The sequence below is a fragment of the Aulonocara stuartgranti genome, assembly GCF_965226115.1.
Source record: "Aulonocara stuartgranti genome assembly, chromosome: 3".
Classification (NCBI taxonomy): Eukaryota; Metazoa; Chordata; class Actinopteri; order Cichliformes; family Cichlidae; genus Aulonocara; species Aulonocara stuartgranti.
In genome coordinates this window covers 31,955,097-31,969,434 of record NC_138941.1, presented here as the reverse complement: position 1 = coordinate 31,969,434, position 14,338 = coordinate 31,955,097, and the positions used below count along the sequence as shown (strand labels likewise).

At 41.3% G+C, this 14,338-nt stretch overlaps 1 protein-coding gene across 4 annotated transcripts in view; it reads right to left on the bottom strand.

Annotated features, from left to right (window-relative positions):
- Window positions 1–14,338, bottom strand: part of LOC309702945 (DENN domain-containing protein 4C-like) — a 38,738-nt gene that overhangs the window by 22,497 nt on the left and 1,903 nt on the right. For 3 of the 4 annotated variants that reach the window (XM_082527592.1, XM_082527595.1, XM_082527594.1), the window contains exon 2: window positions 104–414. In XM_082527592.1, coding sequence (XP_082383718.1) covers window positions 104–402 — 299 coding nt within the window. In that variant the 5' untranslated portion in view covers window positions 403–414. Of the gene's footprint in view, window positions 1–103; window positions 415–2,883; window positions 2,933–14,338 lie in introns of those variants that run through there. The other variant, XM_082527593.1, reaches the window with a different exon arrangement.

Here is a 14,338-nt window from a genome sequence, read left to right as displayed (position 1 = left end):
AAATTGCTAAATAACCCCACTTATAATGGTCTCCTCCTCCTGCAGGCAAATGGGCATTTGTGATTACAAACACCAGCATACTGTAAATAAATGGCTGACTCACCCGATGTCAATCAGCGGAGGTTTACCCCGTCCTCTCTTGTAGCAGAGGAAGAGCTCGGGGCTCTTGAGACTGCCATGATTAAGGTTGGCTGGCTGGCCGCTGTGGGTGCTCTCGATACAAGTGAAGCCTTCAGGCACTGTTTCCCCTGCTGACTTGTTAATGACGGCCAACTCAGTGATGGGCGCTTTGGGCCCGGTGGATTTAGTCTCCGACAGGTCCTGCTCCAGGGGCGTGGACTTGTCGGTCAGCCCGGCCACCACAAAGTAGTCGGTCACGCGGTGACCCTTGTCCTCAATCATGGCTGGATGTACCTGAGAAGAAAGAACAAAAAATTTACATTTTTGATTTCAACCTCATATACAGCAAAGCTTCTTGTAGCCTTCTATGCTATACTGTATTTAAATGTTCTTACAAAGCACATGGGTGTCAAACAGAATTAGCCTGCAAAAGACTCTAATCCAGTCCAACTGGGTGGCTCTGGAAAATGTGAAGGAGGGGATACATTTTGGATTTTTAACCAGTGGTACAGACCTCCATTTATGTAGTGAAGCAACAGATAAACAAATAAATGACAGAAAATTTCCTGTTTTTTCACCATCTACTGTAGAAATGTATGATTTATGATTTTAGGTTCAAAGTAAAACGGGACATATTCTGTCAGCTTTCAAAAAAAAAAAAAAGTTTTACAATTACAGGAGAGTCTGTGCAATGAGCTAACAGAGCATTTTCACAATTTTACACATACAATTATTACAATTTATCCCAAAGAGGCATGCTAATGTAACATGGTAGACTAATGTGCCTGTGTTAATTCAGCTCCATATTATTGTGTGAAGTTGCACTGGGTTGGGAGTGGTTTTGTGTGTGTGTGTCACATTTTTGGTGAGCCAATGGCTGGAATGGGGTTGGACTAATTAGAGGCAGGTGTACTTGATTGCACTGATACACTGGTCTACTTATAGCCCACACTACAAACACTGCTGTGTCGTTTTGTCTCTCTGTGCAGGTATGTAATGTGATGAAATCAGATATGTTTGGGATGGATGGATTTTGTGCTATGAATTCTATAGTGAAAGTGTCGTTTTGTCTCTCTGTGCAGGCCAGGGCCTATTATACGCCACAGCCTAAAGGTAGCAGAGTTGCAGAGGCTGGAGTGACCACTGGCTATATGCTTGCAGGACAAGCAATGCACTGAGGAGGTCAAAAAGCTACCCAAGGTCTTGGATAGGATCCACAGTATTTACTGCCTCACTGCTCGTAAACACAAGATGGACACAGAAAGAGCAATCATGAAGCAGAAGATGAGCGCGTCGATCAACGGGAGCTTCTTCGTTCAGGGCCATTCAGATGGTGGCGAACACACTGTCCATAGTGTTGTTTTTATTCCATTTAACATTTTATATCTTATGTATGGGCTATTTAACTATATGTGCATAAATATTTTACATGAATACATATCTTTTAAATTAAACAGTATGAATGTCCAAAGTCTTTTGTGTAGCTTGATGAAGTTCTGATCGGATTTCTTTGATCAAAGTCTGTGATAAATTATTGAATTGTGTGGTCATTTGCTTGTTCATGTCCTCCCACAACTCTGATTTGATCTGTTCCATATCCTTAGCATTACAGGTCTTGTATCTTTCACCTTTGGCAGCAAAACACTGGACTGGATCAACCACTTCACCATAAACGTGTTCCCTCAGGATTAGTTCTGCTTTAATTTCTGCAAAAGTCAACTGATCATTCATTAGAATTTGTTCTGAATTCACCTCTAAGGGCAGTGTCTCTCAAGCCTTCAACCAGATGATCTCTGAGAAGAATATCTTCATCATTCATACCTCTAGGGTCCTTCCTCTTTAACCTGAGAAAATGTTCTAGTAATCTCAGTGCAAATGAACTGATGTCTTCAAGTGTTTCTTGGCGAGCGTTGAAGAACTGAGAGCGCAGGACCGAAGCAGTTGTTTTATCCCCATACAACTTATCTAACTCATTAAAATTTAGCTCAGGTGAATTACGCTTCTCTGGTGCTAGAATTAAAATCTCTCTTTTAGCCTTGCCTTCCAAGCAACAGAGTGTTAATTCTGCTCTAAAATCTACAGGAACTCCTTGCAAAGAAAATGTTGTCTGCAAATTACTTTTCCATTCACCTAGACTAATATCTGAATCCTTCCCTCTAAATTTAGTTGTGACCATATTAAACATAGGGATCATACCAAAGGGCCTAAACCCTGCACTAGAAACTGGTGCTTCTCTATTTGGGCCAGACTGTGATTCACTCTGATCAGTCATCTTGCTTTTGCCCACTACAGATTATGGTAGCCAGATCCTGTCGGCAAGGCCAGTTGTAACACACCCAAAGAAAGATTCTAGGTCTGACCAACCGTCTCTGTCGTGGGCAAAAAGATGACAGTCAATAAAATTCTAAAAGATAATTTATTGACAAAAAAAATATATCAAGAGATAAAAGATAAAACAGTCCAGTGTCCCATTTATGAATTATATAAAAAACACACAGTCCCAAGGCCAGAGCCAGCTATGCCACACGGCCAGTTGCACTCCACGTGTTGCCTGTAACAGGGTTAGAAGTTGTCCTTGGAGACCCACCACCCTGCAAGCATATAGCCAGTGGTCACTCCAGCCTCTGCAACTCTGCTACCTTTAGGCTGTGGCGTATAATAGGCCCTGGCCTGCACAGAGAGACAAAACGACACTTTCACTATAGAATTCATAGCACAAAATCCATCCATCCCAAACATATCTGATTTCATCACATTACATACCTGCACAGAGAGACAAAACGACACAGCAGTGTTTGTAGTGTGGGCTATAAGTAGACCAGTGTATCAGTGCAATCAAGTACACCTGCCTCTAATTAGTCCAACCCCATTCCAGCCATTGGCTCACCAAAAATGTGACACACACACACAAAACCACTCCCAACCCAGTGCAACTTCACACAATAATATGGAGCTGAATTAACACAGGCACATTAGTCTACCATGTTACACTAACATATTTATTTATTTTCCTAGAAAAAGCGAGATGTGTTGTTGAAACTGCACTTCGTTATCTTACATTAAAGACATGTCAGAGATTAAATCTGTAGTTAAACTTCTTTAAACTGACAGAAAGGCCAGATTGAAGATCAAAGTGGGCCGCATGTGGCACACAAGGTAAAATGACATCCTTAATGTGGGTCACGTACATCAAAGATCTGCAGGTCTGCAACTATAACTGCAGCAGAAAGTACGTCTTAGCCAGAAGAACATTTGACTTTGACACAGTAGGATGGGTTTCACATGCATTCCCCAGAAAATAAATACTGTGGTCAATGCAATGAAAGGATCCTTTAAGACTGTCGCACCCCACCGGAGCGCACACACACTAGGGAAACGCAAGATTTAACGAGGGGACTGGATCTGCTGGCATTCCCAAACACCCTTGTCACTGTATATCACCGCAATGCTCCAAACAAGTCGAGAGAGTTAAAGCTCTGGTGGCTGCGACGAGCCAAGGCAGAGCGGCCGAGGCTGGAGGAATGCTCAGAAATGCCACTGAGAGTGTAAATCAAGCAGACATCCAAGTCTACAAAACTGCTGAAATATGGTCTCAAACTGGGCTGGCACTGGTATAATGCGCCTTTAGGCATCGTGTATTGCATGTTTTCAAGGAGAACTTCTAATAGAAGTTTATGCTTTCCCAGTAAACCTTTGAGTCACAATGCCAAGTATAAAGTTCACTGTCAGGGACTTAGTAATCAGTTACAGACCAAGACGCAACACAGTCACACACTGCTGTATGGTTAAAAATGCAGAGAGCGATGGTTCATCCGCAGGATGGTTCTGCGGCTAAAACTAAAGAGTTTGTTTCCTGTTCAGTTTATAACAGGTGGTCCCTCAGTAGATAGTGAGGTAAATATGCATCTCAAATCTGCCACTTAAACAGTTAAGAAACAGAGCGAACAAGGAGAAGGTGACTTAGTTACTTTTTATAATTTCTCCCACAAGGGTTTTCACAATCAAATCACTTATTGAAGATGCAGCTTGAAGCCATAATTAAGTAGCATGGGATCATGGGATGTCTTCATCACTGCCAGTGATGATCTATCTGAAGTCACTCAGTCATTTATTGCTATTTCATTCTAATGAGCGAGCCACAAATGACGTTAGTTTGAGTAATTCCTGAAGATCATATAAGCCAACGACCACCCATAAAGCCACCACAGACAACATTATGAGTTAAAATCAATAGTGGGGCAGCCTGCCACTGTTCTCTTTACTAGCATGTTGATTATTGTCATAATGTTATACTCGGCAGGAAACTACAAATAAAACAGAGCGGTACATTAAATATAATTATGTATTTCTCCTGGTCTTTACATTTTTGGAAGCATAATGTAAGTAGGCAAGTGAAGAAATATATAAAACCAGTCATTTTGGGGTGTTTAAAAAGGGAAAAGGTTCCACATTAGAGTCTTAAGGCAAGCGCGTCTATGCCCTCTTCAAAGAGCTTTTAGGACCAACTCAGGAAGTTCGGTTTTTCCACTGGTGAGTCAGCATCTGCAGCAGGACAGAAAAAGAAGCCACTTTGTACAGCCACAGACAGCCCTGAACTTTATGACACAGCTTAATGCAGTTCTTTGTAGTCTTCTTGTTTCTATTTTTACCGGTCGACATGATAACGCACTGCAATAATGCCACGGTATTATCATGAAGCAACAATGCAGGCAATCTGAAAGTTGGGAGAGGTAAAAATCAAAAAGAATACACGTGAGGCTACGTTTGTGTGCAGGAGGCTGCAGTTCAAGGTGTGGTAGATCGGCCTACCTGGGAGGAAATATTCAGCTACAGTGAGGCAAACGCACCAAACACACTTTCCACACAGTTTCAAATCCTTTCTAGATTCTCAACCACTGACAGCATACATTCTGGGACAACCACGGTATAATCTGTGTCACAGACATTTCAAGTTATGTTTCATTATTGTCACACAGGACATGACTCATTGAAACGAAGAATTCATGCAGTGCCACTTTCTGGGCTCAAACTTGGCTTGCTGCCTATGAGAATGTGCCAAAATTGATTTGTTTCGAGAAGACTGCCAGCTCTACGGTCCAGGTAACTTTCAACAGTTAAAACTGGACATCTTCCCAGGATATGGCCTCCTTTTCATTACAATGCTGGGAAAACGCTCCAGTAAAAAGAGCCGAGTGCAATGCGTCAACACAGCCATTTAAGCAGCGAAACCAGTAAAGGTTAATGTCGTGTGGCGGAATGATTTCTACTTTTACCACCAACAGAAAACGCAATAAAAAAGTGCATTAATGAGGACAGGAGGTAAGAGGCAGGAGGGATCCGCGATCTATCGAGATCTATCTGACCGGGTTTACTCACTTCAGTCAATAACGTCTATTTATCTCTGTACTCATGGCCGTGTGTTTATTTGCTCTACGTTTAGTCATGTCCCCGATACTTGTTTATTTTTGTGTCTACATATCACTACTATTATGTGACAACATCATTGCAGAGGCAGAGTTAAGACTTATTGCTCTGAAAAGATTTACTGCACAGTATCCATGGCTACATCTCACTTGTCAAAAACCTGTTTAAAAGCAAAATGCCGTTTTCTCCATATTTGCACAGCAACAAACCACACTGTTAAATGTGCTCTCACCAAAGTGGCCAATAAATGTTCTCTGGTGGTTTAAACATTGACTGGATGGGCTTTCTGTGTTTGTGGGTAAATAAGTGCCTCTTTACAGCCAAAACACTTGACATGGAAAATGGTCCAGGGAGTCTGTTACAAATGAGCAGTTGTTTCAAAAGTTTAGTCCACAAACATGAACTGACCATCAGCTTCTAAGCCAGTAACTGAAATTTAACGTTTATTTTAATTTACAATTACAATATGCTAAACCCATAGACTGTATGTAAAAGATGGATATAGTCAGCGGTGCACATATTAGTTTATAAAATACATCTTAGGAGTTTGGAGTCTGATATTGTGGAGCCAGAAAACAAATGAGTTTCAATTTATCAGCTAATGCCAACTTACCTCCAAAACAAAGACCCTACATTAATACAAAGAAAACAGAGAAACCCCCAACAAGAGCAAGTGCTTTGGCGACAGTGGGAAAGAAAAACTCCCTTTTAACAGGAAGAAACCTCCAGCAGAATTACGCTCAGGAGGAAGAGCCATCTGTCACGAGCAGTTGGGGGTGAGGGGAGGAAGACAGGACAAACACTCGCAAAAACATACATTCTTAGGTGGTCTGCTAGAATATTTTAACCACACTGAAAGAAACATTTGTGTAAGTAATTAATTGAAAAATATACTAAAAACAAAGTCAAGATAGTAGTGGTGGTAGTGATAATGGTGGTGGTGGCAGTGGTGGAGAGGACAAAGGCAGTAATTGTGAGGTGCAGACAGTACAGTGCCAATGTTTCCTAATATCATTAAGCAAAAAGGTGTAAAAAATACATAAAAAGGAAAAAATAAAAGTATAAAAATGATTCACCTAATTTAAGTTCACACTACTTTCTCCCAAAATTTCTCTTTGTCACCACACGTTATGTTGGCTTTATAGTACCACATTTGTATCTGTTTCCATGGGTATATGCTACACAAACCACAACAGACCACAGCTTAATGTGGAAGATACTCGTGTGCAGGTCAAACGCTGATTGGCTGAAACAATAAAGGAAGTGACTGTGGAGTTAACAAACTGCAGAAGCGTGAAAAACCATCAAAGACAGCATGAAAAGCACAGACATGAAGAACAGTCAGAGTCATTTCAGCTCTTTGTATCTTGTAACTTGGCTCTTTTCTCTGGCTGATTGATAGACCAGCAACGGCTCCCTGGTGACAGCAGACAAATATGAAACCTCAAAAAACCATAAAACCATGAAAAAGCCATTATACTTAATTTATGGTGCTGCAAGTGCGTATTTGCCTACGAAGAGAGGTTTTCAACCAATGGAAACGTGCTGCCTCCAAATCTCAACTGCACATTGTTCGAGTGTGTCGGCCGTATGCTGATTGGTTGACAAGTTGACCGGAAAAACTGAGTTCACGGCACCAAAAATACAGACAGCAGCTCCACGGACACTTTTCGTTATTTTCAATACTCAGTTTCACTTCAGCTCTTTTTATGTTAGAACTTGGCTCAAATAAGAGTACACGTCAATGCTCCCAGAGGAGTCAAGCTAGGCTAAACACTTAGTTGAGCTGTGGTGGCGTAGGAGCAAGAGGGACACACGCATACACATTTATTTCCCATTAAAGGGGCTATGCCAGCAAGAAAGCAACAAAGAGTGGCAGTGGCCAAAAGAGTGAGCGGTGAAAATGAAATAAAAGCAAAGTTCAAAGCTCCCAGTGTAGACACAGTGTAAGCCCTCGTGTACTTATGCTAAAGGGAACTGCAGTTACTTTGAGCAAAACCTTTTATGTTATGATCATTTGAGCCATAAGATAAAAATATTGATTATAGCTGGATACAATACAAGGAGGGAGTTGGGTAGGTTTGACTACCTGAATATATCCCTAATGAGATACAGTGAGGCAAATGAAATGTAATTTTCATCGACTGCCTTCATTGTTACAGTAGTTCAGGCTGTGGACCAGTCATGTAACAGCAACTACTCAACAGTGCCTCGTTTTCTTGTATTTAGAAGAAAGTGATCAGCAGGAAAGGACTTTAGGTTCCTTTTCTTGACTTGTAAGAGTCGGCTTTGCTGGATATCATGCACAGTTTAACCTCTGCATGCCATCTCCTGTAAAACAGTCATGCTGGCATGAAAAATATCAAGGCTGTGAGTCATACAGCTTCCTAAGATAATTGGCATAGATTACCACTTAGGGGTTTTGCTTCCCTGTGAATTTTCACTAAACCAGTGAAGCACTTCACAAAAAATGCTAAAATACAACATCGAGGCTGGCGTGCCATTCATGACACTTGGTATGACATTTTGCTTTCATGCAATTAGCCCCCCTTTTTTCAAAAAAAATAAATTCAGTACTGAATTAAACAAATGCTGCAGCGAGAGCACTGACAGGGACTAGAAAGGGAGAGCATGTTTCGACCAAACTGGCTTCTCTTCATTGGCTCCCTGTTAAATCCAACATCCTTAATCAGGAATAATCAAGCGTAATCTTATCTTAAAGAACTCATAGTAACATATCATCCCAAATGAGCACCCCTCTACTCTGGAACCAGCACCCAGTTTGGATCCAGGAGCCAGACACCCTCTCTACTTTCAAGACTGGGCTTAAAACGTTCCTTTTTGATAAAGCATAAAGTTGTGACTGCATCAGGTGACCCTGAACTCTCCCTTAGTTACACTACAATAAGCCTAGGCTGCATGAGGCTTCCCATGATGCACTCTCTATGTATTTACACAACCCTCTGCATTTAATCATTAGTTATTATTCATCTCTGGCTCTCTTCCACTCAGTGTTTTTTGTCCGCCCTTCTTTAAACCCTTCTAGAGAGTCCTTACTGTTAAACCGGGGTTTTTCCCTTCCTACTGTCAACAAGTGGATGTTCAGGTCATATTTGTATTTTTGTAGGCTCTTTCCTTACAATATAAAGCACCTTGAGGCACCTGCTGCCGTGATTTGGCACTATGTAAATAAAACTGAACTGCGGTTATCATATTACCTAGGTTTCACTGTTGTGCTGCATTAATATTATTTCTAATAAGTTAACAGAAGTTAATGCAGGTTGACGTAAATACTTGTTGTCATTTTGAGCCATGATCAATGACATCCACCACAGAGAAACCACCGCATATCATTTCCTGTTTTCAGAAAATGGGTCATTGAAGGAACACGTTATTTGCTGTTACCAGGTTGCTATTAGAACTGGGATTAATCTGTGATAGTTTATACTACATTGATTGTGTGCACTAAAGAGGGTAGGTTAGCCACTGAATAGCTCATACAGCTACTGATATCTGTCACTGTGGAGCACAATCAGGTCACATCCACCAACGGCACTGACATTGCTTATCTTCTTTTCTCGCAGGGCCAAACATCCCCTGATGTCATCAGGTGCGCCCACAGTGGCGGGCACAATACTTTAAAGCATGAAGCCCTAGAGAGTCCCACGTGCATTCACCACACGCCCCACAACCATACAAATATCTCTTCTCGACAGCTTATAATACATGCCGCTGCCATAGCAACCGAGGCCCAACAATACCAGGCTGCACGACCCTGAGCTGCGACTAGTGTTACTCTGGCTGAGGAAATTGATCTTTCAAGGGTACATTCAGCTTAGCTGCCATGCTCTCTGTAAAGGCAGACTCGGAGACTTCTGAAAAAAGCCTAGTTTTAGTTTTAGACATACATGAAAGACAATAGCAGCAAAGCAAATTTTATTGCTACCTTTATCGTCTGGCGAGCAAATAAAACTATGTACTCGTCTTAAACGCCGGTGTTGACAAGAAATTAGAGCTAAAAGCTTTAAAGTATTCATAAACAGAGGTGAAAGCTGCATCCGGGGTTGTCTGCCCTTTTAATGGCAAGCAACATGAGAGGGATGGGGCGAAAAAAATACCTGTTAATCTGAAGAAAATCTTACAGTGCTTATGGTTCAAGGGTCAAACTGGCAGACAAACTGTTCCATTACATTTTCACTACACTGAAGTCTTGTGTTGTAATTTGAGACCATGCCTCTAAAAAGGTAGTGCCCTGCCCCTCCCTTTCCATTTGAAAACCTGTTCCTCTGTTACTCGTGAGGCCTGATGATCGTGTGACACGCTCTTTGTCTGGTTTTCACTCAGAGAACCGTGACAAAGACAAAAAAACCTCCGACCAAAAATGATCAATTTATAGCAATACTCTCACTGAGAGTTAAAGATCTAGATAAACTGATTATCCCATCATATCCACCAAATATTTAAAAAAAAAAAAAAAAAAAAAAAAAGGAGGATGCAAACTATTTTGATGGAAAGACAATTTGTGCCTTTTCAGCATTCATAACCACCATTTTTTTTTAAATCAATAACCCCTGAAAAAGCCAAATCAACAACTCCTGGAGCACAGCTTCCTGTCTTAGTTGGATTTGCAGTGACAACAACTGCATTGTCATCCCTCAGTAGGGCTTGTTTGTAATATAATCAGAACTTTCAAGCAACTGTGATCAATAGGGAGGGGACAGGGAGGGCACCTATACAGATATTATGGGACCAGACAAGGTGCAGTGAATACCCCAAAATGTAAAATAAAAAAAGGAATCCGTATCTTGTAATACAACATTTCAAATCAGCTCACTAACAGTACTCTAAGCCATTCATTAAAATACTGGATTTTCCTGCACTACAAAGGAGTTTGTGGGGGACACTGGTCTTAACTCACTTGCAAACATGCCAAAGGGACCTCAACAACCCCTGAGGGCAGAGGGAAACTCAAGTTGGCTAGAGAAATGCAGAGAAAGGGACAGAAAAAAAACAGAGATTTCTCTATTTAGGTGGAACCCCTTACTCTATCCCCTCATGGTATGCCCCACGATGATCTCATCCCTTTTACACAAAAGAGCTTGGAGGCTCGTTCCCCAGGGGGGGGAACCAAAGAGCCTGTCTGCGATTACGCGCATGCACAAGATTGTGTGTGTTTGTGCGCGATGCTGGACAACAGCGAGTGCTGTGTCCGTCTCGGTTACTTCAGCAGGAGCCCTGCCTTGCACATCCACTCACAGCTCGCCTGAAACAGCTGCTGAGCCACGCTGTATCACACTCTGCAGCATCAGAGCCTGCTTCAAGTGGCACTCTGTAGTTCTGGGCTTTGGATGATCTGAAGAGCAAAGTGGCCCTCTCTGCCACCTGTCATCACAGTGTGCTGTCAGTGGCTTAGGCCAGACTGAGTACAAGGTGCCAGTGAGGTGATGAAACCGCCACTTTACAAGGAGACAACCACAGGAGGGGGAGAGAAAAAAAACATGGAATGCTGCTTTTAGGGCAGATAAAGGAAAGCCGGTAGAGCTGATGTATGATTGCATTCATACGGCGTGAGCTGGAGTATGCACGCACATACATAGTTGGCTGTTAAAGTGCGGTCTAGAAATACCTCACTCTGCTCATTAATCTCAACAGCACGCTGTGATGAACCTAAAAGCCAGACTTAACAGAAGTGATCCACATCAGCCTTCAAGTAATTACGACAGTAAGGAAAGTCTTTCAGAAATGTTCCAACAAGGTCATGTGCACTTGCAAGAAATGCCTCTTACCATTCAATATTTGCTGTTCAGCGTGTGTGTGTGAGAGAGGTGGAGTCTGTGTGATAGCTCGGCATTATCAAATCCATATGCTAACAACACCTCCCTCTCTCTGTAGTGCTTGAATAAAGCCAAAGACCTGCCGTGAACGCTGCTTTTTTTACACATAAATGTCTACATAAAGTTCAATTTCATGTAAGCACAGACAGCAGTTGTCAACAAGCTTCTCAGAATAGGCATCTGGTTGGCAAATCACACTGATGACAGACAGAACGGATGACGCTGCTTGTTGTTGCTGCTGCTTCAGGCTATTTGAATTTGAGCTTCAGCTCTAACTTAAGTTATTAAAAAAAACCCCAAAAAAACCCACCTCTATATTTCACAATTTTACAGGTTTTAAGCAAGGTGTGTCTCCCACTTGTAACAGATTATTACATATTTACATATTAAAAAATGAACTGAATCCCTGCTGTTTCAGCACTATGACAAACACCCATATTGTCTGCTCCCTCCTAGTATGTTAACTCTAAATCTTGAACTCTAAGCAGTCCAACACTTTCAGAGATAGCATCAGCGCTAACGCTAAAGGCAGTCAGGAGTGACGTGGAATGAATTCTAATGAGCGGAGCAGAAAATTTTCCACTTTTCTTCCTGGATCACAGTGGGTCTCTAATTCCACTGTGTGAAGCAGGTGGGGTTGTTTTTTTCTTTTTTAAGAAAACGAGGCACTTTACTGAAACCTGTCAAAAGCAGCATTTAGACCACACATTCCCTCAAAAATATGACTATTTACAGTTAAAATCCGCTTGGGTAGATGCAAGGAGCGAAGGCAGGCTTAGCAGAAACGTCACAAGACTGCCTCCCTCCTGAAGCGTGACAAGCCGGTGGACACAGAGCATTCTTTCCACTGTAAGGAGACGGGAGAGAGAAGGCAAACTCATTGCTCGTACTAACTAGCTGGGTCTACACCGACTCAGAGGGAGAGCTACTGAAAGAAAACAACAGACATGCTGGCACACCACAGCAGAGTACAAGGGTCAGAGGAGGGAAGCAGGTTACCTGAGAGGGAAGAGGAGCGGATTACAAGTGCCTTCCTGCTGCTCTTTGGCTACAAACAACTATGTTGAGTTTGGTTTAACTTAAGAGGTGCAAACAGGCGGCTTAACAGAACGCACAGTGCTTCTTCAGGTACACATTGGCTCCAAAGAGACAAGAAACCACGATCTGTCCGCTAATTGTGTAGAAACACCTTGAGAAAAGAAAAAAAAAAAAAAAGTGTGACTGTAAATGAAATGGTAAGCCTGCAAAAGCGTCCTTGATTCAGATATTACAGCATTGCTGGCACTAACCTCTGAGCTCTTCATGGAGGAAAACTTTCTTTACACAAGCACAAATATTACACAGTGAATGGTTTATACAAACACTGCGAAATCTGACTTTGAAAGATTTTAAATAGTTGAAAGGCTGACCACATGTGCTTAACGCTGAATACTGAAAGGAAACAGAAACGAAAATGCCATTAAAGACACACACAAGAGTTTCTCTGCAACCTCCGAATGAGCTGAAGATACAGACAACTAAAGCTCGAATGATATTACAGTAGGCTATTTGGCGATATATCAGTATCAGCATTTGTAACGGCCAATACATGAAAATTTAAAGAGTACAGAAGCTATGAGAGAAACACCCTTTAATCAAGTTATGAGTGTTGATGTTACGTAGTTTTTCCACCAGGGACTCACCAACAACAACTAGCTAATCCAATCTGAGTTGGACAGATAGTTAACTGATAATCCATGAGTTGTTTCGACAGTAAAACACGACAATTCATAATCAGCACTGTCACATTATCTTAGTAAGGACTCATAAATAAAGACACGCAACAACTGTTAATGAAATCTGTTTATGTTCTGTGCGTCTGGCAGAAAATGAAATATCGGCCGATGTATCAGATTTTTAAATCATCAAGTATTGGCATCGGTCTTAAAAATTCTGTATTGATCAGGATGTAGAGACACCTGGTGAAAGAGGCAAAGAAGCAGGGCTGAAAAAGACAGCAGACACAGGTGAGACAGAGTAATCCATGTCTCGGAAAATTTCAGTTCCAGCCAGCCAAACCCCACAAAACAGTACACACCAACGGCAAACAGCGAAAGAAGCTAGATGGTCAGGCTCGCAAGAACAATATTAGCTGAACCGAAGGATGAGCCGGGTCTTTTCTTTCTTGCTTTTTTATTTGCATGGATCATTTCTTCTCACAGACTGCATTTAACAAAACATCGATACAGGACAGTATCGCGATATTTTGCATAGCGATATTGTATCGATACAGGGACACCAAAAATAGGCACTTTATTGATATTTGAAAATAAATATATAAATAATAATTATACGAAAACACTCTACTAAGAAAACGGTTCATCTCTTGCACCGCCCTACTGACATAACATTAGCCATGTGTACTTACAATAAGTTGGCTAAACTGAAAACTGGACACTTAACATAGTACATAACTGCCAGCTTGATCCCATTTGACTGCAGGCTGATTATGTCTTATGACAGCATTTATAGTAGGTTTTAGTGACAGTGTTGGTGTGCTTGACAAAAAAGAATCACTGAAGTGAGATAACTTTATCTGCTTAGATAAAACAGATTGGAAAAACAACAACAACAACAACTTTGAGGACATAACTTACAGTTGAAATAAAAGATGATAAATTGTATTACGTGTTTTTAGCTTATCACAAAATGTTAAAAATCAAGCTATCATCAGATCATGAGTGAAATATTGTGATAATGTATTGTGGGGGTCTGGTGATTCCCACTACTTAACAGGAAATGTTAGTGTATTCTGCCTACTTTTTGTTTTTCATATTTATGTATTGCTATAACAGGAAAACTAAAAAGAAAATGTTAGCTAACTGAGTTTATTTAAAAAAACAACAACTAGGGTTCTAAGTCGTTAGTCTGTCTTCAAAAAGTGAGCATGCCATGCTGGGTGGTATAATTTGATGGAAGGA